The 27,803-nt window shown below is 39.4% G+C and overlaps 1 protein-coding gene across 1 annotated transcript in view; it reads right to left on the minus strand.

Moving 5' to 3' along the window:
* The window catches only part of tex2 (testis expressed 2), a 53,712-nt gene extending 26,599 nt beyond the window's left edge, over positions 1 to 27,113 (minus strand). The window contains exons 1-3 of the mRNA XM_022671410.2: positions 26,950 to 27,113; positions 23,790 to 23,878; positions 500 to 2,162 (exon numbers count right to left, since the gene is read on the minus strand). Coding sequence (XP_022527131.2) covers positions 500 to 2,137 — 1,638 coding nt within the window. The 5' untranslated portion in view covers positions 2,138 to 2,162; positions 23,790 to 23,878; positions 26,950 to 27,113. The remainder of the gene's footprint in view (positions 1 to 499; positions 2,163 to 23,789; positions 23,879 to 26,949) is intronic.
* Between the last annotated feature and the right edge of the window lie 690 nt (positions 27,114 to 27,803).

Consider the following 27,803-nt stretch of genomic DNA (forward strand, 5'->3'; position numbering starts at 1 on the left):
ATGCAAAGAAAAACAAGTTCATATTCATAAAGTTTTAAGAGTTCAGAAATAATCAGTATTTGGTGGAATAATCCTGGTTGGTTTTTAATCACAGTTTTAATTTCATGCATCTTGGCATCATGGTCTCCTCCACCAGTCTTACACACTGCTTTTGGATAACTTTATGCTGCTTTACTCCTGGTGCAAAAATTCAAGCAGTTCAGTTTGGTGGTTTGATGGCTTGTGATCATCCATCTTCCTCTTGATTATATAACAGAGGTTTTCAATTTGGTAAAATCAGAGAAAATTGAATTTTCCTTACTCAGAAACTTATATTTAGACACCAAGATCATCTACAGTATGTGTTCAGAAACCAAACACATATAATGGTGGCCATCTTGGAAAATGAAGGCCAACAAAATAGGTCTAAAAGGGGATTTTGCCAAATTTTATGCTTCTATCACAAAGTGATACACGATTCTTTCACAAATTTGCAGAAAAACCGAGCAACATGACCTACCTTGTAGATGCTCGGCTCCTTGATGTCCAAAGGGACCCCACTCCAGCGCTCTCTCCTGGACCGGCTAAAGCAAGTAGGGCCCCAGGCCGGGACCCGGCGCGGGGCCGAGAGCCACAACACCAAAATCGCTAGCATGAAGCCAGCGGCGACTCCCAGCAACACCCCCCCTACGTACGTGGGCAGCGGCAGCACGAAGTAGCCGTACACGATGGAAACGAGGAGAATGAGTCCGTTTTGCGGTACTCCCGTAGACTTATCATAATCGTCATCTTCCTCTTCTTCTTCTTCACCGTCTTCCTCGCCCTCGGTTGCTTCCTCGCTGCACGCCGTGCTCCCTCGCTGGAGCCTGGTGGAGTCTGCAAGTTCCCCGTCAGCTTCGGTGTCCGTGCAGAGCTCGAAATCTTCGCTGTAAAGTTCGCAAAACTCCTCGTCTTCCTGCCGGGCCAGAGCAGACATGAAGCACCTGTCCAGACCTAGCGATGGTGACCTGGGTAGGGTACCTTCTAGAGGACTCTCGCCCTCGAGGTCTTCTTCCTCTTTGATGCAGTAGTCGCTGTTGCTTTCCAGGTGGCCATTGAGGGTGGTCAGAGTGGAAAGCTCTGTGGCACTAGTGGAGAGGCTTTTGGGTCGATGGCTGCTCCCTTGCCCTGGCACTGTGGCACCACCACCAATGGCTGTGGCGGCGACGGCGCTAGTGGTACTCCCTCCGCTTCCCCCTTCTTCGCCAATGATCTTGCTGAGCAATTGAAGAGGTTCGCACATGACCTCTGAGAGACGCCGCTTGGTGTCCTCGATTCGCGCCTCAACTTCTTGGACTTTGAAGAAGGTGCGCCCATCGGGTGAGGTTATGGGCGAGGATGGTGCCGTCTTGGAGTCGCCGCCAGGCGGTACGGTGACCCTCTGTTGGGCGAAAGGCTTAAAAAGGTGCAAGTTGAGGCGAGAATCCGTCTGGCGATGGGATGGCGATTCTTGTTCCGGATGAGCTGTGTCGGTGGACAAAGACTTGACCAGGGTCTTCATCAAGTGGCGATGGCGCTTGGGTTGAGGAGCAGAAGCAGGAGCAGGAACAGGAACTGGCGTGGTGCTTTCGCGAGGCTCTACGTCAGTAGATAAAGACTTGACCAGGCTGAGGAATGGTTTTGAGGACCTGGTGGCTGGAGAACCGGTGGTGTAGGAAGAGGTGGAGGAGGTTGTAGAAGCGAGAGGTTGGGTTGAGGGCCAAGAGGAGCTGGCAGGGCTACAAACGATGGACGATGTGGTGGATGGTAACGGCTGGATGGAAAGGGCTGGGGATGACGACGCCACAGTAGACGAAACAGGGAGACCTCCTGGACCTGTCCCCGTCCCTGCCCCCTCGAACAGTAACTCCTCACTGGCTTCCACAGCTGTCGCTACGCCCTGCTCGTCTCCATCCGGTCCGGACGTGGTGGCAGCCAGCCCGTACAGTTCTTCATCTTCTTCTTCCTCATCCTTACCCTGAGCGGAGAAGTGGATGGTGATCGTGTCGCGAGACAGCGAGCGCTGAACTTGCAGCTTCGGGCCAGCGGACGGCCTGAGGAACGAAGATGAAGCCGAAGGCGAAGACGAGGACGGCGGGGGACCGGGCGTGTCCCCATTGCCACCACCCTGACTGGTCATGGCAGTACTCCAGAAGGCTCAGAGCCTGTGGACGAAAAAAGGGAACATAGATGTTACAGAGCCATATGCTCACAGTTATTAATATTAATACACTTTATTATTATTATTATCATTACTGCCAACCTGAGCGCCAGCAAGCAGCTCTCAGCAGCAAACCCAGTTCTTAAGAGTCAGACAATCTGTGCAATATTATATTTAGATTTTACAGTATTTTCCTGCATAAATTACTATTTTATGGGCGTTTGGTGACGAATAATTGTGTAAAAACAAATTTTGCTTATTTTACAGCTGCAGGGGTGAGTGAATGAATGAGTGAGTGAGCGAGTGAACGAGTGAGTGAGTGAGCGAGTGAATGAATGAGTGAGTGAATGAGTGAGTGAGTAAATGAATGAGTGAGTGAATGAGAAAGAAAGTAAGGAAATGAGTAAATTAGTGAGTGAAATAGTGAGTGAATGAGTAAGTCAGTGAGTGAGTGATTGAGTAAATGAATGAGTGGGTAAGGGAGTGCATGAGTGAGTGAATGAATGAGTGAGTGAGTGAGTGAGTGAGTCAATGAGTGAGTGAGTGAATGAGTAAGGGAGTGCATGAGTGAGTGAATGAATGAGTGAGTGAGTGAGTCAAAGAGTAAGTGAATGAATGAGTGAGTGAATAAATGAGGGAGTGAATGAGGGAGTGAATGAGTGAGTGAGTGAGTGAATGAGGGAGTGAATGAGTGAGTGAGTGAATGAGGGAGTGAATGAGTGAGTGAGTGAGTGAATGAGGGAGTGAATGAGTGGGTGAGTGAATGAGGGAGTGAATGAGTGAGTGAGTGTGTGAGTGAATGAGGGAGTGAATGAGTGAGTGAGTGTGTGAGTGAATGAGGGAGTGAATGAGTGAGTGAGTGTGTGAGTGAATGAGGGAGTGAATGAGTGAGTGAGTGAGTGAGTGTGTGAATAAATGAGTGAATAAATGAGTGAGTGAATGAGTGAGTGAATAAATGAGTGAGTGAATGAGTGAGTGGGTGAGTGAATGAATAAGGGAGTGAATGAGTGAGTGAGTGAGTGGGTGGGTGAGTGAGGGTATAACAGTATAACAGGATGAAGGCAGCAAGTGAGTGAATGAATAAATGAGTAAAAAACTGAGTGAGTGAATGAATAAATTAGTAAAAAATACGGAGTGAATGAGTGAGTAAATGAATGAGTGAGTGAATGAATGAGTGAATGAATGAGTGAATGAATGAGTGAATGAATGAGTGAGTAAATGAGGGAGTGAATGAGTGAGTAAATGAGGGAGTGAATGAGTGTATGAGTGAGTGAGGGTATAACAGTATAACAGCATAAAGGCAGCAAGTGAGTGCGTAAATAAATGAGTGAGTGACTGAGTGAGTGAATGAGTGAGTGAATGAATGAGTGAGTGAATGAGTGAGTGAATGAATGAGTGAATGAGTGAATGAATGAGTGAGTGAATGAGTGAGTGAATGAATGAGTGAGTGACTGAGTGAGTGAATGAGTGAGTGAATGAATGAGTGAATGAGTGAGTGAATGAGTGAGTGAATGAGTGAGTGAGTGAATGAATGAATGAATGAATGAATAAATGAATGAATGAGTGAATAAGTGAGGGAGGGTATAACAGTATAACAGGATGAAGGCAGCGGGTGAACATTTCCTCAGTGCTGAAGCTCAGATCTGCAGAGTTGGCACCGGTTCAGCTCACACATTCAATTAATCACAGCAACCAGAGCCAATCTCCACCCCCAACACACACACTCCCAGAACACACTGCAAGGACTCTACACAATCAGGAGGTCCAAGTTTAAATTTTTAAGAGTTCAGAAATCAATATTTGGTGGAATAACCCTGGTTCTGGTTTTTAATCACAGTTTTAATCATGCATCTTGGCATCATGTTCTCCTCCTCCACCAGTCTTACACACTGCTTTTGGATAACTTTATGCTGCTTTACTCCTGGTGCAAAAATTCAAGCAGTTCAGTTTGGTGGTTTGATGGTTTATGATCATCCATCTTCCTGTTGATTATATTCCAGAGGTTTTTAATTTAGTAAAATCAAAGAAAATTTAAAAGTGCTCTCTTATTTTTTCCAGAGCTGTATTCTTGGTTTACATCCAAACATATATACTTCACTAAAAAATGTGAAATTATGACTTTTCTGCAGAAACAAAGTTGTGAAATAAGTCATGTTTCCATCTAAATGTCTCACAATCGAAATACAAAGGTGGAAAGAAAAAGTCTGAGATAGAAGCTAGCGAGTAGCTAAATTCAGAACCCTAGTACAGAGAAATGATGGTGGATAGTTGAAATTCAGGGACCCTACACTAAAATTATGCTATTTTAGAGAAAAAGAACAGATATTTTTTATTATTTTCAAGAATATATTACTGTAGGAAAATAAAAAAATATATTAATGATGCTGAACTTGTGTAAACATATTTGTTAGCATAATACACTTTTTTCTTTTTTTTTTTTTTTTTTTACAAAATACAGTAATTTTAAAACAAAAATCTACCATAGTACTAAAGTGTAGAATATTAAGTGCTGCAGATAAACCACAAAAAAATCAAATACATTCATTAATTAGCAAAATGAATACAAAATAGACTGCTATATTGCAGAATATATTTTGGCCTCTCATACGCACTTCTTCATGGTGTACTGATTAGGGGTGTCACGATTCCGATATTTTATCAAAATCGATCGAAATTATGTCATGGTCTCGAGTCTTACTGTTCATGTTTAACTGTTATAGTAGGATAGAGTTCAGTTTGTTAAGGCTCTAATTGTTCTATTATTTTGTACATGACTGTTCCTGTATTTTTTTTATTATTTATTTTGTTATGTTGCACATTGCTGTTTTAATAGTGCACACTGCTGCTACCAAAGAAAGCCACTAGATGACATTACATATATATGTATATATTAATTAAATTATTTAAATTTGACCATTAGTGCCTAACGTGGTGTATTACAGACAGTGTTGGGCACGTTACTTTGAAAAAGTAATTAGTTATAGTTACTCGTTACTTCTCCAAAAAAGTAACTGAGTTACTAACTGAGTTACTCCACTATAAAAGTAACTAGTTACCAGTAAAAGTAACTATCGCGTTACTTTTATTATTTGCCCGTCAAAAAAAAAAGGAAATGAATTATGTATTTACTATTATTAGAAAAATACCAAACGATAATAAACCCAAAATGTTGACAAAAATATAATCTAACGAATTACAAAAAATAAAAACGAAATTCTTCACAGAACCAAAGAAAATTACTAAAACATATAATACTGAAAAAAACGGAAAAAACGGAAAAACGCGTCTGGGGATGGAGTTAAACAAACCAAGCCACACTCAAAGGAAATATGTTTATATAAACAAAACAAAATAATGGACAAAAACAACAATCTAATGACCGTTAAAATGGTATTAATATAACAGCTTCACCAAAAGAGAATAGAGCTTAGATCGGGCCCAAAAAATCCGACCAGACCCAGCCGGAGCCCGTGCACGTTCTGCCCAAGCCCGAACCATGAACTGTCATTATGAGCCCGAGCCAACCCAAACCATAAACTGTCTGTTTTCGGGCTGATTGAATGAGCGAAATATAACCAGAATTATGTTAATTAACACTGAAACATAGCATAAAACTATTATTTAATTAAAATGATTTTTAAGAACAGCTACACACACAGTGCTGCAAGTCAAACGCGGAGGCGTTCACGTGCGCCCAGAGCTACGTGATTACAGTTTTCATTTTATTATAGTTTAATTCAGTAAGTTTTAATTTGTTTTTAGGGTGGGCTTGCTAGTTTTTATTAGTTTTCACACATCTCATCAGAGAGATCAATCTAATAAACGTGAGAGAGGGAGAGAGAGAGAGAGAGAGAGAGAGAGAGAGAGAGAGATATTTGCTTGTTCTGGAATGAGCTACTCACAGGTAAATGTTCTCACATACTGAATCTCCTGTTTCTCTTTCATCTGCCTTGCGCTCATATTGTAATCCCATACATAGTTCTGCAGTTTTTCAGTGTTTTCTGTCGTATTTTGCGGCTACACCGCCCGCTGTACAACTCCGCTGTACAACAGCTCTTGTAAATAAATTAAACACGAAAATTCAGTAATTTTAGTTCGTTTTAGTTAGTTTTATAAACACAAAATACAGTTCGAGATAGTTATGTTTTTTCCTTTTAATTACCGTTTTTATTAGATTCAGTTAACACAAATGTTTTTTCACTTTCAGTTTTCGCTATTTCGTTCGCTTTAGTGAACAATAATAATTGGTTATTTAGCAACATAGTGATTATCACACCGGAGCTTTATATAAAATAAAAATAGGAGCCCGATTTTGAGACGGTCTTTGGGTCAGGTCGGGTTCGGGCAGAGAATCTAAGCTCTAAAAGAGAAAGCAGCAGCACCACAAAAACCGGAGCAGCTAAAAAGAGCTTAACTTCCTTAAATCGGAACTTGGCCTGTCCAGGGCAATCACTGAATTGATTAGAGCAGCAAATCGTCACAATTTTGCCTCACTTCACCACGCCAACACACAGGCACAGCGACCAGAAGCTCAAGTTCACCGGAAAGAAGAGGGGTTAACCAGGGCAAACCAAAGTTACAACAAAAAAAAGTTCATAGAGGCTAAAGTAACGTGCAGTAACGGGGTGTCGGAAATGGTAACGGCGTTATAGTTACAGTCAGAGTAATTAGTTAGATTACTCTTTACTGAAAAAAGTAACAGCGTTAGTAACACCGTTTTAACGCCGTTACTCCCAACACTGATTACAGATCACTTGTATCACTTTGCATTAGACCTCTCTGCTGTAAAAATAAAAATAAAAAATAAAATCGAGAGTCGAATCGAATCGTGACCCTAAAATCGGAAATAAAATCAAATCGAGGATTTAGAGAATCATGACACCCCTAGTACTGATGTCTCTCTTCATGAGGTACTATTGAATCCTACAGGGCTGGAATTCTCATGCAAGATTTTTTTTACTTTATCCCCCAGTGCTGTGCCCTGGCGTGATCTATAACACTGGCACAGAACGAACAGTCTGCCACGTATGATGTTCAGAACATGCCCTCTGCCTCCAGCCTTTCTTCCGCCTGTCTGACTCAGTAAAAGCGGCTGCAGGGATCTCAGATTTAATCTCTTTATTAATGGATGAGCAGCTGAGCATTAAAAATACTGAGGGAGAGCTGAGGACGAGCATCCACACATCACCACGTGACCATCTAACCACACCTGCGTCCAAACCGCCCAACAAGCTCCCAACCAGATCCTATTTATCGTTCTACAGCGCATCGTTCAATTGCTTATTGCGCAGCTGGATTTAGGGCATGTCGGTATGTATTTGGTACCCATTAATAGTGATAGACTTCCTCTATTACTAGTGATGCTCCAACACCAGGAGTGTTAAGAAGACTAGAAGAAAGAAGAAGAAAAACGCAGAGACTCTGATGGTTCTGATACATCAGCTCACAGATGCAGCCTCGTGCTGATCCACATCACCCTAGGAGTGATGAGGGGAAAGAAAGACCACCATCTACTGTACTGTACCCACCCAGAGAGAGCAAGACCAACTGTGCTCTCTCAGGGATTTGGCAGCTGATTGCAAGCTGCATGACTAGGATTCGAACCAAAAGCAATATCCTGATTGCTGTCATATTTTGTAATTAGATTTCTTTAATACCTAATTTTTATTCTTTTTTATTATTTTAATTATAATGTCACTTAATTGTAACTTTGTATCTTTTAACACTCTTCTGTATTACCTCTTAAACCTATTTCTAATATTACAATTTTATTCATTTTAAATCTGTTACAAATGTCATATTTGGTAAATGACACTTAGTTTGCATTAATTTTATTCTTCTAATTAATATTTTTTATCTTTCTTTTAAACATTGGCATGCATTAAGTTTTAAATCTTTGTAATTTTAGATTTCAGAAAATTCAGAAATTTCTTTTTTTTTTTTTGCCAAAACTGAAACCTTACAAAAGAAAGATTTGGCCAAATAGTGTTTAAATGAATAAGTTTCTATGCATTTAAACACTTTCTTCACTATAATTCATGTGTCCCTTAATGGTTTTCATGTTTTTAATATGAATTTACAGTGTAGAAAATTAATAAAATAAAGAAATAAATAAACATATTGAATGAAAAGGTGCGTCTAAACTTTTGATTGTCTTTTTTTGGTACTGTATATTAACAAATGCAATAAAATTCTTCTTATATAATAGTAGTAATAGTGCAGGGATGATTGCAGCAGTGCAGGCTGAACTAATGCAGGGTAAATGATCTGTGAGCTCTGAGCTCTGGCTCGGGGAGTAATGGGCTGGAAGCAAAACCTCTTAAGTGCCTTTATCAGAGACGCCTGTGGCACCGGCCCACAGTTTACCCAGAGAGCCCTGCTGCTCTGACCGAGTGTGTGCTGGGTATGGGTGTGTGTTTGGTATAGGTGTGTGTTGGTTATGGGTGTGTGTTGGTTATGGGTATGTGTTTGGTATGAGTGTGTGTTTGGTATGGGTGTGTGTTGGTATGAGTGTGTGTATGGTATGGGTGTGTGTTTGGTATGGGTGTGTGTTTGGTATGAGTGTGTGTTTGGTATGAGTGTGAGCTGGGTGTGACTGTGTGCTGGGTGTGACTGTGTGCTGGGTATGAGTGTGTGTTGGGTATGAGTGTGTGTTGGGTATGGGTGTGTGTTGGTATGAGTGTGTGTTTGGTATGGGTGTGTGTTTGGTATGAGTGTGTGTTTGGTATGGGTATGTGTTTGGTATGAGTGTGTGTTTGGTATGGGTGTGTGTTGGTTATGGGTGTGTGTTGGTTATGGGTATGTGTTTGGTATGAGTGTGTGTTTGGTATGGGTGTGTGTTTGGTATGGGTGTGTGTTGGTTATGGGTGTGTGTTGGTATGAGTGTGTGTTTGGTATGGGTGTGTGTTTGGTATAGGTGTGTGTTTGGTATGAGTGTGTGTTTGGTATGGGTGTGTGTTTGGTATAGGTGTGTGTTTGGTATGAGTGTGTGTTTGGTATGAGTGTGTGTTTGGTATGGGTGTGTGTTTGGTATGAGTGTGTGTTTGGTATGGGTGTGTGTTTGGTATAGGTGTGTGTTTGGTATAGGTGTGTGTTTGGTATGAGTGTGTGTTTGGTATGAGTGTGTGTTTGGTATGGGTGTGTGTTTGGTATGGGTGTGTGTTTTGGATATAAGTGTGTGTTGGGAACAGGTGTGTGTTGGGTATGGGTGTGTGTTGGTTATGGGTGTGTGTGTTTGGTATGTGTGTGTGTTTGGTATGGGTGTGTTTTTTGGATATAAGTGTGTGTTTGGTATGGGTGTGTGTTTGGTATAGGTGTGTGTTTGGTATAAGTGTGTGTTTGGTATGGGTGTGTGTTTGGTATAGGTGTGTGTTTGGTATGGGTGTGTGTTTGGTATAGGTGTGTGTTTGGTATGGGTGTGTGTTTGGTATGGGTGTGTGTTTGGTATGGGTGTGTGTTTTGGATATAAGTGTGTGTTGGGAACAGGTGTGTGTCAGGTACAGGTGTGTGTTTGGTATGTGTGTGTGTGTTTGGTATGGGTGTGTGTTGGGTATGGGTGTGTGTTGGGTATAAGTGTGTGTTTGTGTTAGTCAGGGTTATGTAGATGGGCGGACCACAAGAGCAGCCAATAGGCAATAATGCACACACACACAGACAGGCTGATAGTGCAGGCAGATGGAGTGCTCCGGGGGGAACAGTGAGGGAGCTGCACTCTGCAGGGGGATTCTCCACCTCTGTGGAGCGAGATGTTAGAAATAGATACAATAAATAGATAAATAAATATAGAGTTTATATGCAGAATAGAAAAGAGATATCAAATAATTCCTCAAAATGCAATAAGAATAGCTGCAGTAATACAGGTGTAGAGGCCAAGACAACACCTGTAACCTCTACAACTAGCTTACAGCATACAGCATGTGGTTAAGCATTGTCTTGTTTAAAAATGCATGGACATCCCTGGAAAATATGTGGTCTTAAAGGCAGAAAAAATTGCTTTAATAGTACGATAAATAAACATGATAATATTTAATAATGCCCACAAATCAGTGTCTCAGAAAAATATTATATAAGGCCGATTGGTACTTTTGGCAGTGTGGGCAGTGAGCCAAGTCCTGCTGAAAAATGAAATCTGCTTCTCCGTATAAGTGTTTCTCAGCAGAGGGAAGCATGAAGTGCTGTAAGATCAATCTCTTCCCTCTGCTGAGAAAAAACTTTTATAAAGATGCAGATTTCATTTTCCAGCAGGACTTGGCACACCGCCCACACTGCCAAAAGTACAACTTAGTATTATATAACACTCTAATTTTCTGAGACACTGATTTTTGGGTTTTCGCTAGATCACTCTGTGTATAAAATACATCTATATAATATATGAGTTTCACCTTTTGAACTGAATTACTGAAATAAAGTTACTTTTCCATGATATTCAAATTTTGTAAGATGCACTAGTATATCAGTGAACAGTTGTCACGGACAGGGAGGGATAATAGGGCAGATGTAATTGCAAGTAATAATATTTAATAAAACAAGAGAGTGTAGCGTAAACCCAAATAAACAAGACTAAGAAAACTAGACGGATTTAACATGGCCAAGAAAACAAGAAACAACAAAACAACAAAGAAAAGGAAAAAAAGCACATGAAGCACACAAAGACCAGACCAAGAACACCTGGGGAAGGTAATGGGGGGGCGGGGTAACAAACTAGACCACAGAAGAGGAGACTCACTCTGATGACATGTGCTTATAGAGCACACAGGAAAGACAACAAGACAGAAAAGACAAAAAAACAAAACAGAAACAAGAAGCTAGACAGTAAAAAAAAGAGACAGACACAGGCTCTGTGGTCTGACAACTGTATTTTAGCCAGTCATGCTAAATGACCAATGCTTCAATATAACTGCGACTCAAGAACATATAACCTACACACTGTGAATAGACTGCAGTAGATGAAGAATAAACTATATAATATTACCCAAAACTATTATTAATTACAATTTATTGTCCTTAAATAGCTATAACTGCTTTTGCTATTATATTATTCTAATGTTAGTGGCATTCAATGGGCTTAGAATTATAATAATATTGTTTATCGCAATTATTTATGGGACGATATATCGGCTACATAAAAATAGTTTATGGTGACAGGCCTATATGATCCCATTAAATAAAACAATTATCAAATTCGATAAGTGAGTAAGAGAGATGGATATATAGCGCACCTCCATAATTATTGGCACCCCTAGTTAAAATGTGTTAAAAGCCTTAAAATAAATATATTTTTTATACATTTTTTGCAGAAGCTCTCACTATTTCTTCTCACTCTGAAAAGAAATAGAAAAGAGCAAACTTCAACTAAAGTGAATTATAAAAAAATATATGATTATATAATTATATAATTATTAAAAATATAATTATTTTTTAATAAAATGGTCTGTTCCACAATTATCAGCACCCTTAACAATGTTTTGGGAAATAAATCTATTTGAACCATTTATGCCATTTCTAATGTAGTTTATAAAGTGGATCAAAGCATCTAGGAACCTTTAATTAGTTATTCATCAGGGGGGACCATTGAGAGCATCCTGAGCAGCTGCATCACTGCCTGGTTTGGGACCTGCACCGTCTCTGACCGCAAGACCCTCCAGCGTATTGTGAGGACAGCTGAGAGGATCATCGGCGTATCTCTCCCCTCCATCACGGACATTTACACCCCCCGCAGCATCCGCAAAGCAACCAGCATTGTGAATGACCCCACCCATCCTTCACACGAACTGTTCTCCCTCCTGCCTTCGGGAAGAAGGTACCGCAGCATCCGGTCCAGCACGACCAGATTCTGCAACAGCTTCTACCCCCAAGCCATCAGACTCCTTAACTGCAGAGACTGAACTGATGGTTTTTCTGTACATGCACACACACTCTTACCCCACTTACCCCAGAAAATGGAAAGCACTAAAAACCCTACTACCTCACTGGACTCTATTGCACACTGTGTAATAGAGGTAATTACTACCTCACTGGTCTTTTTTGCACACTGCATAATTTGCACACTGTCTTGTTATTTATTATTCTTTGTCTGTATTGTGTTGTATTGTCTGTCTGCACTTTTGTACTGTTGCACTATTGTTCTGTCTACACTGTGTTTATGTGCACCATGGTCCCTGGAGGAACGTTGTTTCGTTTCACTGTGTACTCTGTATATAGCTGAAATGACAATAAAAACCACTTTGACTTTGACTTCTTCATCACTTTCTGTTTCCCTGGGGTACAAATATCTTGCTGAGATGTCTTTTTAAAAGATTTATTTCTTAATGTGTGATTTTTTTTCTCACCAAATAAAGACACTTAGATTGAAGCTTAATTTTTTCTATTTTTTTTTTTGCATTATTGTCCTAAGTGGTAATGACTGATGACTAGGGGTGGGCGATATGGCCATAAAATAATATCACAATATTTTATGGTATTTTCACGATAACAATACTCTTGGCGATATAATAAAACACTGAATTAAAAAATCTATTTTAAGAATATACACTGCTGCAACAAAGTGAAAATTAAATTTGATTTTACTGCATATGATATGGTATGGCACATCCCTAAGATATCACTGAGATATTAAAAAATAGCGTGATACTAATAATAATAATGCACTCCAAATATCACCATATATCAGGATTAAAGTAAAATAAATGATACTGGACAGATATAATCTGTCTCTAGTAGGTATATAATAGGAAATAATGAGAACAGTGTGAATTTTTCTTTTGCTAAAAACAACCAAAAAGTAGGGCCCTGCTGTTGTAATTAGAAGTGGGTGATATGGCACCATATATCAGGGTATAATATATAAGATTTAATCGTTCACCCCTACTGATGAAGCAGGTAATCACTAAACCAGGTACACTAAATATCTCCCACAGACACTGCAGACATCCACCCAAAGAGTCCCACTAATCTACACAGTCTTTACTCATCATTTCCCACTCTCAGACTCACATCATCCACAGATAATTGTGCTTTAAACAGAGATACTCCGCAGTAATGACTGTATAACAGCACTAATGTTCTCATATAGTTTCATTATTATTTAATAGCTCTCTATAGTATATACCCTGCACTCTGATATAACATTAAACATATTAAACACATTAAACACAGCCATTCTATTCCCCATTACCCCGTTCGGCCTATCACGCAGAGCGACGGCAGGGAGGGGCGGGGTCAGCGGTGTAACAGCGCTGGAGGATATAGGTGGTTAACCTGTATCACAGCTGTGTAGTGTTATAACACTATATAGCTCTCTGGGGAGCGCTGAGGCGAGGGGGCGGAGCTACAGACACCAGTCTTCTGATCCAGGATGCTCTGAGCTTTTCCAGGAAATTCCCAATGAGATTCCCAGCCTTCCCTTCCTGTTCACACACACACACACTGCCCTGTTACTGTACCGCCATAACCGGGAAATTCCACAACCGGAAAACACTGCTATTATATATTTATACTATATTGTGTGGAGAAGGCTGCTGGAGTAAAGGTGGTGGACCCTGCTGCATGTCTAACATCAGTGCTTAGGGAGTACACTGAAAAAATGATGAGTAAAATTTACTTTTAAAAAAGTTTTGCAACTTTCTGCATTTACTATTTTAGTAAATTTAATTTCAGATAAATTTAAGTAACTTCAACTCAGTTTCGAGACTTAAATAGAGTTACACAGAGTAAATAAGAGAACTGAACTTCAGTCAATCCTTTCTTTTAGTAAACTTTACTTCATTTATTTTTACTGAATCAATCCTTTCTTTTAGTAAACTTTACTTCATTTATTTTTACTGAATCAATCCTTTCTTTTAGTAACTTTACTTCATTTATTTTTACTGAATCAATCCTTTCTTTTAGTAAACTTTACTTCATTTATTTTTACTGAATCAATCCTTTCTTTTAGTAAACTTTACTTCATTTATTTTTACTGAATCAATCCTTTCTTTTAGTAAACTTTACTTCATTTATTTTTACTGAATCAATCCTTTCTTTTAGTAAACTTTACTTCATTTATTTTTACTGAATCAATCCTTTCTTTTAGTAAACTTTACTTCATTTATTTTTACTGAATCAATCCTTTCTTTTATTAAACTTTACTTCATTTATTTTTACTGAATCAATCCTTTCTTTTAGTAAACTTTACTTCATTTATTTTTACTGAATCAATCCTTTCTTTTAGTAAACTTTACTTCATTTATTTTTACTGAATCAATCCTTTCTTTTATTAAACTTTACTTCATTTCTGCATACAATATTACCTAATTACAATTACTTAATTTATACAATATTACTCAAATAATTTATGATACATAATATATTATAATTCCTGAAATTTAAATATTTTTAGTTAAAACACACATATTACACTGTCTCTACACATGGACGGCATTTAATACATTCTTTATACTAGTAAACTAAAAATAATGTATTACATGCCGTCCATGTGTAGAGACAGTGAGACTTAATCTGTTTACAAAAAAATCTATGAGATTATGTAAATATTTAAATGTGTGTTTTAACTTAAAATATTTACATTTCATTAATATTGTATAAATGAAGTAATTGTAATTAGGTAATATTGTATGCAGAAATGAAGTAAAGTTTACTAAAAGAAAGGATTGATTCAGTAAAAATAAATGAAGTAAAGTTTATTAAAAGAAAGGATTGATTCAGTAAAATAAATGAAGTAAAGTTTAATAAAAGAAAGGATTGATTCAGTAAAAATAAATGAAGTAAAGTTTAATAAAAGAAAGGATTGATTAAGTAAAATAAATGAAGTAAAGTTTAATAAAAGAAAGGATTGATTCAGTAAAAATAAATGAAGTAAAGTTTACTAAAAGAAAGGATTGATTCAGTAAAAATAAATGAAGTAAAGTTTACTAAAAGAAAGGATTGATTCAGTAAAATAAATGAAGTAAAGTTTAATAAAAGAAAGGATTGATTCAGTAAAAATAAATGAAGTAAAGTTTACTAAAAGAAAGGATTGATTCAGTAAAAATAAATGAAGTAAAGTTTACTAAAAGAAAGGATTGATTTAGTAAAAATAAATGAAGTAAAGTTTACTAAAAGAAAGGATTGATTCAGTAAAAATAAATTACATTACATTACATTACATTTGGCAGACGCTTTTGTCCAAAGCGACTTACAATAGTCAAGTACAATGTAAAATAAGTTTAAAGGTAAAACATCTTTGGATAGGGATAAAAGGAGGTCAAAGGGGAATAATAGGATAGAGGAGTGAAGGAGGGGAAGAAGGAAATGAGGTTAGAAGTAGTTAGTGTGTTAGAGGTGTTAGGAGAGTAAGTGCTCTTTGAAGAGCTCTGTCTTCAGGAGTTTATTAAAGATAGTGAGAGATTCTCCTGATCTGGTAGTAGAAGGTAGTTAGTTAGAGGTGTTAGGAGAGTAAGTGCTCTTTGAAGAGCTCTGTCTTCAGGAGTTTATTAAAGATAGTGAGAGATTCTCCTGATCTGGTAGTAGAAGGTAGTTAGTTAGAGGTGTTAGGAGAGTAAGTGATCTTTGAAGAGCTCTGTCTTCAGGAGTTTATTAAAGATAGTGAGAGATTCTCCTGATCTGGTAGTAGAAGGTAGTTAGTTAGAGGTGTTAGGAGAGTAAGTGCTCTTTGAAGAGCTCTGTCTTCAGGAGTTTATTAAAGATAGTGAGAGATTCTCCTGATCTGGTAGTAGAAGGTAGTTAGTTAGAGGTGTTAGGAGAGTAAGTGCTCTTTGAAGAGCTCTGTCTTCAGGAGTTTATTAAAGATAGCGAGAGATTCTCCTGATCTGGTAGTGGAAGGTAGTTTGTTCCACCATTGGGGAACTCTGTATGAGAACAGTCTGGATTGCTTTGTGTGAATGTTTGTTTGTTAAAGCGAGGCGACGTTCACTGGAGGAGCGCAGCGGCCGGGAGGTAGCGTAAGCCTTCAGGAGCGAGTGCAGGTAGCAAGGAGCTGTTCTGTCATCACCTTGTAGGCGATTGTAAGAGCTTTGAATTTGATGCGAGCAGCAACCGGTAGCCAGTGGAGCTCAATGAGCAGCGGGGTGACATGTGCCCGTTTTGGCTGGTTGAAGACCAGACGTGCTGCTGCATTCTGGATCATTTGGAGTGGTTTTACTACACAGGCCGGGAGGCCAGTTAGCAGGGCATTGCAGTAGTCGAGGCGTGAGATGACGACCGCTTGCACCAGGAATTGGGTGGCCTGTTGCGTCAAGAACGGTCTAATTTTTCGGATGTTATAGAGCGCAAAGCGGCAGGACCGAGCAACTGAGGCCACATGGTGCGTGAAGGAGAGTTGGTCATCAACCAGAACACCCAGGTTCCTAGCAACCTTTGTCGGTGAGAGAGAGAGAGAGTCGATATTTATAGAGAAGTTGTGTTGAAAAGATGGTTTTACTGGTATAACCAGAAGTTCAGTCTTTGAGAGATTTAATTGAAGGTGATGCTCCTTCATCCATGAGGATATGTCAGAGAGACACGACGATATCCGTGCAGAGATTGAGTGATCTTCAGGTGAGAATGACAGGTATAGCTGGGTGTCATCAGCAAAGCAATGGTAGGAAAATCCGTGTGAGCGGACAACCTGACCAAGAGAGGTGGTGTATATGGAGAAGAGAAGGGGTCCCAGTACCGAACCTTGGGGAACCCCAGTGGATAAGGAGCGGGCTGAGGACAGCTGTCGTTGCCACGACACCTTGAACGAGCGCCCAGTGAGGTACGATCTGAACCATGACAGCACATTGTCTGAAGTAAAGTTTACTAAAAGAAAGGATTGATTCAGTAAAAATAAATGAAGTAAAGTTTACTAAAAGAAAGGATTGATTCAGTAAAAATAAATGAAGTAAAGTTTAATAAAAGAAAGGATTGACTGAAGTTCAGTTCACTTATTTACTCTATTTAAGTCTTGAAACTGAGTTGAAGTTACTTAAATTTATCTGAAATTAAATTTACTTAAAAAAAGTAAATGCAGAAAGTTGGGAAACTTTTTTAAAGAAAATTTTACTCATCATTTTTTTCAGTGTAGGCTAGGCGAATTGGATCAAAACTAATATCTAAATATGATTATTTTTTAGCTGAATGGGGATATATGTTATATTTCTTCATCCACAAGGTAAAAGCAAAAAGAAACTTCTGCATATAGATAAACTAAAATAATAATTTATAGATAAACATAAGATTTTTTAAAGGATTGGAAACATAAATTGGCAACGTATCAGTAAAGACAAACTGTAGGAAGAGAAAGGCTATATTATGACATATATGATAATAAATATGAGATATTGCCTCATATTATATCTCATATGAAAATATATTGATAATTCTTAAAAACTTGATATATCGCCCAGCCCAACTAGAAAATTAATAAGTGAAAAAGCTGAATAATATTAGTGATCTACTCGATATTTGACAAACAAAGTAATTTGGTCAAAAATGGTAAAACACTTTTGGTATTCTGATGAGTAAATGATAAATAAATAATAATAAATAAAATAATACTGTTATGGATGCACAAATAAAACCGGCAAACCGAAATAATTCAGACATGTGGCAAAAATATTTGGATGAATAATTGAGCAAACAATTTCAGGGATGCACTTAACATTTTAAAAAACAATCTGTGAGAAAAGCCCTTTTTGGTATTCAGCTGAATAAATGAAAAAATAATAATACAATTTTAAGAATGCACTGAATATATGTTAAACAAAAAAAAAATTGTCTTAAAAATTGTGCAAAAAGCTCTTTCTTTATTCAAACATATAAGTAAAAAGACCAAATAATTTTAGGCATGCCCTGAATATCTGGCAACCCACGAAAATAATCTGTTGAAATGCATTTTAAAAGAACTTTTGGTATTCTGACCAAAAAAGCCAAAAAAATTCAGCCGAAAAATGACAAAAAATGTTGTTCTTTGTCCAAAAAATGATAAAAAAGTATATTTTAGAAGATATTGCCATAATTTCTCTAATATTAGGGATTATTTTAACAGAGTTAGTAGACTCAACACCTCTGGTTTCATTGCACTGTTGCTATTTTCTGTATTTGGGCAAATATTTAATTGTTTCTTCAGTTTCGGCCAAAACTTTTTATTTTACACATATTACATATTTAAGCAATAGAACCCGAGAGGGAGTGTGTTATCACGAATAACATCATGGCTGTGATTCGGTCGTAGGCACAAGCTGAAGGCGAGTACTGTAGATCATCACACACGACCTCGAGTGTTCTACTGCTTTTATACAGCAGTTTTTTTAACAAAATGAATAAAGAAAATAAATCAAAGAACTTTAAGGAATTCAGAATGAATATGCTTTAATATGGACTGAGCCTTCCACCAAAAAGTAGTTCCACAACAACTGTAACAGAACTGAAACTTAACTACAAAACGTTGTATGCTTTATACAGACTAACACCACGAAAGTTAGCCTGAAAGTAAAATTGTGAATAAGTGAGGATGGTAAATGTTAGGAGCGTGAAATAACGCTAATACTCTCCTCTCCTGCTCCGTGGAGTCGTCTTCAGGTGAAAGGTGTGTGTTTTTTGAGCATTTCTGCTTGTTTTGCTGGGTGGTGTTGGTTTTGGCTAGCCGGCTGGACTGTGGTTAGGTTAGCGTAGCTTGCTTTAGCTCAGCATTAGCTTAGCGTAGCCTAGCCTGGCTGGTTAGCATTCTGGCTGTCAGACGGCATTAACCGAGCAATTTTCTTTCCCTTTTTTCCACAAAAAACAGCCAGCGCTGCGGGCGAGCATGGCATGGTTGAGCGCTAGCCTGTGCTAAGCTACCGCAGCCGCTGTAGATTCTAAGCTGTCCTGTGTTCATACGCCGTTACTCGGCAATGCGTAGGCGGAGTGATACAGGTTTAGTGTGAGAAGGCCGTGCTGTTATCACGAATATCATCACGGCTTGAACACTTCTCGACCAATCAGATTGTAAGGTCGGAACTAACTGTTGTTTAAATACTCATATATACACATATATATATAAAACCATGGAGGATATTGAAATAATAAAATAGGGATGGCTGAATTTGAGGTAAGGAGAAATTAAGCCAGTCTGAGTTTATATAAAGTGTGAAGATCCAGGATGGAGAGATGATGGAGAGAGAGAGAGAGAGAGAGATGACTGAAAGTGTGTATGGCAGTAGAAGGAGAGAGGAGAAGAATTGTCAGACAGAGCGTCTGAAGGAGACGAGACGTTGGGTGGAGGAGGACGCCGCTGTCTCTCACTGTCCTACTTTACACACAGAAAACTGCACTAATAAACACGACCTGCACTAAACCCTGCATTCAGACAGACCTGGAGCCATAACTATATATTTATTATACGTTTATAACCCCAGATATAACTGGAATAAACTATATTACTGTCATTTAAATACCAGTTTATATGCTCTACCTCACTTTACCCTCACTCTTCCTCACTCCACCATGCTCTACCTCACTCTACCCTCACTCCACCATGCTCTACCTCACTCTACCCTCACTCTACCTCACTCTACCATGCTCTTCCACACTCTACCCTCACTCTACCTCACTCTACCATGCTCTTCCACACTCTACCCTCACTCTACCTCACTCTACCATGCTCTTCCACACTCTACCCTCACTTTACCTCACTCTGTATTGCTCTACCCTACTCTACCTCACTCCACCATGCTCTACCTTACTCTAACCTCACTCTACCTCACTCCACCATGCTCTACCTCACTCTACCTTGCTGTACGTCACTCTACCATGGTCTACCACACTCTACCTCACTCTACCATGCTCTACCTTACTCTACCCTCGCTCTACCTCACTCTGTCTAGCTCTACCCTACTCTAACTCACTCCACCATGCTCTCCCTCACTCTGTCTCGCTCTACTTCACTCCACCATGCTCTACCTCACTCTACCCTCACTCTACCTCACTCCATCATGCTCTACCTCACTCTACCCTCACTCTACCTCACTCCACCATGCTCTACCTCACTCTACCCTCACTCTACTTCACTCCACCATGCTCTACCTCACTCTACCCTCACTCTACCTCACTCTACCCTACTCTACCTCACTCTACCCTACTCTACCTCACTCCACCATGCTCTACCTCACTCTGTCTCACTCTACCTCACTCTGTCTTGCTCTACCCTACTCTACCTCACTCCACCATGCTCTACCTCACTCTGTCTCGCTCTACTTCACTCCACCATGCTCTACCTCACTCTACCCTCACTCTACCTCACTCCACCATGCTCTACCTCACTCTACCCTCACTCTACCTCACTCCACCATGCTCTACCTCACTCTACCCTCACTCTACCTCACTACACCATGCTCTACCTCACTATACCCTACTCTACCTCACTCCACCATGCTCTACCTCACTCTGTCTCGCTCTACCTCACTGTCTTGCTCTACCCTACTCTACCTCACTCCACCATGCTCTACCTCACTCTGTCTCGCTCTACTTCACTCCACCATGCTCTACCTCACTCTATCCTCACTCTACCTCACTCCGCCATGCTCTACCTCACTCTACCCTCACTCTACCTCACTCCACCATGCTCTACCTCACTCTACCCTCACTCTGCCTCACTCCACCATGCTCTACCTCACTCTACCTTGCTGTACGTCACTCTACCCTACTCTACCTCACTCCACCATGCTCTACCTCACTCTGTCTCGCTCTACTTCACTCCACCATGCTCTACCTCACTCTACCCTCACTCTACCTCACTCCACCATGCTCTACCTCACTCTACCCTCACTCTGCCTCACTCCACCATGCTCTACCTCACTCTACCTTGCTGTACGTCACTCTACCATGCTCTTCCACACGCTACCTCACTCTACCATGCTCTACCTTACTCTACCCTCGCTCTACCTCACTCTGTCTTGCTCTACCCTACTCTACCACACTCCACCATGCTCTACCCTACTCTACCTCACTCCACCATGCTCTACCACACTCTACCCTCACTTTACTTCACTCTGTATTGCTCTACCCTAATCTACCTCACTCCACCATGTTCTGCCTTACTCTAACCTCATTCTACCTCACTCCACCATGCTCTACCTCACTCTACCTTGCTGTACGTCACTCTACCATGCTCTTCCACACGCTACCTCACTCTACCATGCTCTACCTTACTCTACCCTCGCTCTACCTCACTCTGTATTGCTCTACCCTACTCTACCACACTCCACCATGCTCTACCCTACTCTACCACACTCTACTTTGCTCTACTTCACTCTACCCTCACTTTACCTCACTCTGTATTGCTCTACCCTACTCTACCTCACTCCACCATGCTCTACCACACTCTACCTCACTCTACCCTCGCTCTGCCTCACTCTCCCCACCTTTACCACACTCTACCTTGCTTTATCTGTCTCTACATTGCTCTACCTTAATAAAAAATATAATTAATCATAAAACATCTTTTCCAACAGAGGGTTAAAGGGTTAATACAGCAGGTGTGTAACAGGGTGGTAAAAATGAAGACGTGCCACATAAACCCCAAATAAATAACCCAGAAACCTGAACACACACTTCCACACACACCTGCCGCACCTGACCCAGTGTAAAACGGATTGCAACATAATCTGATCATCAAACACAATAGAGGGGAACAGGTGAAGAGACAGAAAGAGAGAGAGAGGGATGAAATAAGAGTGAGAGACATAGAAAAAAAGAAAAGAAAGAACAAAATCTGAGCTCCTCTAAACTGATATAAATAGGACGGTTGGTGGTGGAGCTGCAGCTTTCGGCTGAGTTTGTTCTACTGAGAGAAATGAAACCTGTGCTCCTACACACACACACACACACACACTTAAACACACACTCACACACACACACACACACACACACACACTCTGGCCTACAGGGAAGAACACCACAGCAAGAAACCACAGTTCAGCCTGTTAAACAAACAAATTCCATTTACATGTTCTGCATGAGCACCTGGTTCCTCAGTCTCTCTTTTATAGAGGATCCAAACAGCCGTCCAGGATCTCAGAGACCAACAGGAATCTTACCCAGGTGTGTTCCATCCAATCAGGGAACTATTAACTTTAAATGACTAGGTTTAAATGACTATAAATGACTATACATCTCATCAACAGCTTGGATCCTTTCCCTTCTGCTCTTTCCTTCCTAGGGCATTTTCACACCAGAAATATTTGATCCGGTTTGCTCAGGTTTGGACCAAAACAACTGCACCAAGACCTCACCCGACTATCAAATATACTCTTCAGGTTTAAGCTAAACAGCTGTTCAGGTGCAGTTTAACCTGATTTACAGCTCTGGAAAATCTTTCTTTGATTTTAGCAAATTGAAAACCTCTGGAATATAATCAAGAGGAAGATGGATGATCACAAACCATCAAACCACCAAACTGAACTGCTTCAATTTTTGCACCAGGAGTAAAGCAGCATAAAGTTAGCCAAAAGCAGTGTGTAAGACTGGTGGAGGAGAACATGATGCCAAGATGCATGAAAAAAAAACTGTGATTAAAAACCAACCAGGATTATTCCACCAAATATTGATTATTTCTGAACTCTTAAAACTTCATGAATATGAACTTGTTTTCTTTGCATTATTTGAGGTCTGAAAGCTCTGCATCTTTTTTGTTATTTCAGCCATTTCTCATTTTCTGTAAATAAATGCTCTAAATGACAGTATTTTATTTGGAATTTGGGAGAAATGTTGTCTGTAGTTTATAGAATAAAACAACAATGTTCATTTTACTCAAACATAAACCTATAAATAGCAAAATCAGAGAAACTGATTCAGAAACTGAAGTGATCTCTTCATTTTTTTCCAGAGCTGAGTACAGTGCAGTAATTAGGGTGTCTTTATAACTAGGCTGTGGAGCATTGCAAACATTTTAAATCTGTATTTTTTTTTTAACCAAATTTTTATCCCATTTTCTCCCCAATTTACACGGCCAATTACCAAACCCACTCATTAGGACTCCCCTGATCACTAGTGATGCCCCAACACACCAGGAGGGTAAAGAAGACTAGCACATGCCTCCTCTGATACATGTGAAGTCAGACTCCGCCTCTTTTTGAGCTGCTGCTGATGCTGTAGCATTACCGAGTAGCATCACAGCGCTAACGCTCAGAGGAAAGCAGCGCAGCGACTCGGTTCTGATACATCAGCTCACAGACGCAGCCTTGTGCTGATCCACATCACCCTAGGAGTGACGAGGGGATAAAAGAGCGCCATCTACTGTACTGTACCCACCCAGAGAGAGCAAGGACAATTGCGCTCTCTCAGGGCTCCGGCAGCTGATGGCAAGCTGCATGACCGGGATTCGAATCAGCAATCTCCCGATCATAGTGGCAGCGCCTTAGTCAGCTCGACCTCTCTGAGCCTTAAATCTGTCATTTAAATGTAAAATTTAATACGTAATGCTGGTTTTAATGACACTTTAAACCACAACTCTGCACATTTCTTCTGGCCTGATGCTTTCAGTGTGGTGATATTATAAAATATAAAAGATAAGCCAGCAGAAGAAAACCCGAATGAAAACTCCTGGAGTCATAAATCAGCTGATCAGTTCAGCCCGAGCGAGGTCAGCCTGATCTCCAGATCAATAAAAATTCAGATTCTTAGAAAAGACACTCACCTTGAGACTTCAGCAGCGTTCAATCTTCCCCTGCAACTGTGTCCGCACTGGGCCACAGCGGCGCGGCATGCCTCATGGTTCCTGGGAACCTAAAAAAAGCAAAATAAAAGATACAGCTCTGAAAAAAAATGAAGAGAGCACTTCAGTTTCTGAATCAGTTTCTCTGATTTTGCTATTTATAGGTTTATGTTTGAGTAAAATGAACATTGTTGTTTTATTCTATAAACTACAGACAACATTTCTCCCAAATTCCAAATAAAAATATTCTCATTTAGAGCATTTATTTACAGAAAATGAGAAATGACTGAAATAACAAAAAAAAGATGAAGAGCTTTCAGACCTCAAATAATGGTTTTAAGAGTTCAGAATTAATCAATATTTGGTGGAATAACCCTGTTTTTTCCATCACATTTTTTTTCATGCATCTTGGCATCATGTTCTCCTCCACCAGTCTTACACACTGCTTTTGGATAACACTAAGCCAATATGATATATCTATAAATATTCCTCAGAGTCCTATTTTAGTGATTTCTAGAAGAGCCGTCTACCGTTCACTTTGTGCAGCATGCTTTAGGGTGTGTCAGTCTGTCTTTGCTATTGTAACGACGGGAAAAGTACACAAGCCTTGAAACACAAAGCAAAAGGCATGTACTACTTAATTTTTTTATCTTAATTAGTCATGGGTGTGGTTAATTTTGGGCGTAACGTGAAATAAACCAATCAGAGTATCACTTGCTCATCATTAACTTTAAGAGTAGATCAGGTGAGCTCTGTCTTTGGTGGATTGCTATTGTAACGGTGCAGCTACCTGGACGTGTCCAACAAACTCTTCTCAGCAGAGGAAACTGAGCTGCTGGTTGCTGGATTTACGGGAACAGCAATGTTATTTTATTTACTATTCTGTTTATTGTTGATGTAAAAGTTGGGGTTGTGCACTTGTTGCCAAGATAGCAATGAACGTCTGACTGTTGGCATCTGTCTAGACCACCACGCCCATCAGTGTAGATATACTCAGAAGTTCAGAAGGCAGAGGATGTGTAATTAGACTGTTGTAGCAGGTCTTAAATGCAGAAATCAATTATTTATTAATAAATTAAATGAAGTTACGCAGATTAAATATGAAATATCTTGCTTTGTTTCTCATTTCTGTTCAGTTTTAAAGCAGGAATTTGCTGCTACACGAGCAGGAACTGTTTGCCTGCAGTTGTTCTACAGTAGAGGTCATCGCTGGATGCCCGCTGTGCCGCCCTGGGTGGCAGGATCCATCCTCCTCCTGTCACTTCCATGGGTGTGAGAGTGATATTCATTCAGTACTCAGGGGATCATGCAGCTTTAATGAGGGCAGTGTGTTTCCAGGTTCTGTGTGCAGTGATATGCCCCACTCACAACATCAAATCACTGCTGCCAGTAATATTTATTAGATACACTGAGCTATGCTAACTGATGTATGATTAAAGGGAAAGTCTAAGAGAAAAGTGCTGGTTCAATCAAATTCAGAACATTGCTGTTGATGCAGTATAGTCTCCCTCAAACCTTCACACACCATCAGTGTGTAGTCTTTCCCTTGGGTGTTCAGATACAGTATGTTTTACTGTATATCATGACTGAATGCTTCATCACAGTGTTATAGGTCATAAGAGCAAGTTACAGTTGTCTTTACTGTTAAATTACAGTGACTGCACTGTATATATATATATATATATATATATATATATATATAATTTCCAATGATTCTTCTACATACAGGGAGATTACTACAACATATAAACCAGGTAACACTGTAGGATGTTGTCTAATATCATACTGACAATCCTTCTAACACCTTTATAGTTCAAATAAACAAGTTAAACAACAAAACAACAGACAAAAAACAATTTAAAGGTATACAACAATAAGCTTATTTCAAAGGATTATAAAGTTATAGCTTGGTTCTTTCCAAGTATACAATAAATAAAACATATATATAAATTCTGATATAATTGTGCATCCTTAATTATATTATATTATTTTATACAGCGCACAGACCAAATCTGTAATAGTGATTAAAGAGGAAGTATATGGTCTAATTTACTAAACGATAGTATTTAGCTCTTGTCCTCAACATCCAGTACCATCCAGTGAAATCACACATACATACATATAATACATACATATATATAAAACCCTGTAATACAAATAGAACAGGAGATATGCGCTATAATTCATTAAAATCTTTTTTCTAATCTTTTTTCCTCACTCCCAGCTACAAAACACATAAGAAAGAATGGAGTGTGCACTGATATAATATATTATTATAATATATATTTAAAAGAGTTAAAACATATGTACTGATTAACAGGTGATATGTGGTCTTATTCATAACACACCCCTCTCTGTCCTCCACTCCCAACAGATCATATGCGTTTTTTGGATGTGTGTATTAATATTCTATTAAATCTATTATAATCTAATCTATTCTATTTTATTCTATTCTATTCTATATCGTTAGATGAGCTATACATCATTATACATCTAACAACAGGTGATATAGAGCCCTATTTGTAATAATCACACACACTCCTGTGTCTCACACTCCCAACATACAATCTCAAATTAAAAACCTCTGGAATATAATCAAGAGGAATTTTTGCACCAGGAGTAAAGCAGCATAAAGTTATCCAAAAGCAGTGTGTAAGACTGGTGGAGGAGAACACGAAAAAGCCAAGATGCATAAAAAAACTGTGATTAAAAACCAGGATTATTCCACCAAATATTGATTAATTCTGAACTCTTAAAACTTAAATGAAGTTGAACTTGTTTTCTTTGCATTATTTGAGGTCTGAAAGCTCTGCATCTCAGCATCAGCATCATCCTCAGCATCAGCACCATCTGTATGGATGTGGGGGCGAAATTTCACACAACAGCTACAATATAAATAAATATATACATTTGTATCAATATATAACACACAGAGCACGCCTGTTTTACTGGTTAAAGAGGTAATATATGGTTTAATGCATAAATATATAAGCACAATAAGGACACACACCCACACCAGCCTCACCACACACTCGCAGCTTCACACAGAGCTCCGGTATAAAGGAGCGGGGCGGCGGAGGGATGCAGGGATGGAGGGATGGAAGGAAGGGTGGATGGATGGATGGGTGTGATCCGGTCTCACCGTTCCGCGGCTCCGCTTCACCGATTTAATCCGGTTTATTTGTGTAATCCTCCTTCACATCTCCATCAGCAGGTCCAGGATCTGTTTTTAACCATTTCCCCTGATTTACAACCACAGCAGCTCACACAACAAAACCGAACCACAGACAAAACCAGCTGGATCATTCAGACCAGAATAATCCGGATCAGATCCCCGGATCTCCCTCCATTCACCAGCTCGGAGATCGATTAAGTCCCTTTAATAACAAAGCTGGTTTATAGCGAGATGCTCCAGTTTATGTTGACTGAGTTATTGCAGTACATAATGCAAACCGGTAGGGGGCGCCCGCGAGGGAGACTAAATGAATGGGGTTGAATGGAGGTGAACAGCTAAAAACTCAAATTAAAATAATAACTATAAAAAAAAATTAATTAACAAAAAATTAAGAAAATACTTGGATACTGAAAATATGTAAAATTAATATTAATAATATCTCATTTTAAATTTAATAAAACTTTTGCAGAAATAAAACATTTTGTTGGATTTGAAAGTAATAGGTATCCGAATTCTTAACAATCCACTCCTAAAATCGGCCAAAGATTAATGCATGATAAAAAAGAAGAATAAAAGACAAATACATTATGCAGACATCATAAGCATAAATAGAATATGATGTCACTAAAAGGCTAATTTGAATCCACTCTTAAATTTGCTCAAATTTGGAAAAGGCTAAAAAATGAGAGGCAGTTTGGGAGGGGCACTGGGTGATGTATGGGTTTAGGGGCGGGGCAGAAGGGAGAGCTGATTGGGCTGAGCAGTGCGAGATGCAGATGCATGAAGTTTTTTTTTAAAGGTTAGGAAATGTTTTATATACT

This window comes from Astyanax mexicanus, chromosome 19, assembly GCF_023375975.1.
Source record: "Astyanax mexicanus isolate ESR-SI-001 chromosome 19, AstMex3_surface, whole genome shotgun sequence".
NCBI lineage: Eukaryota > Metazoa > Chordata > Actinopteri > Characiformes > Acestrorhamphidae > Astyanax > Astyanax mexicanus.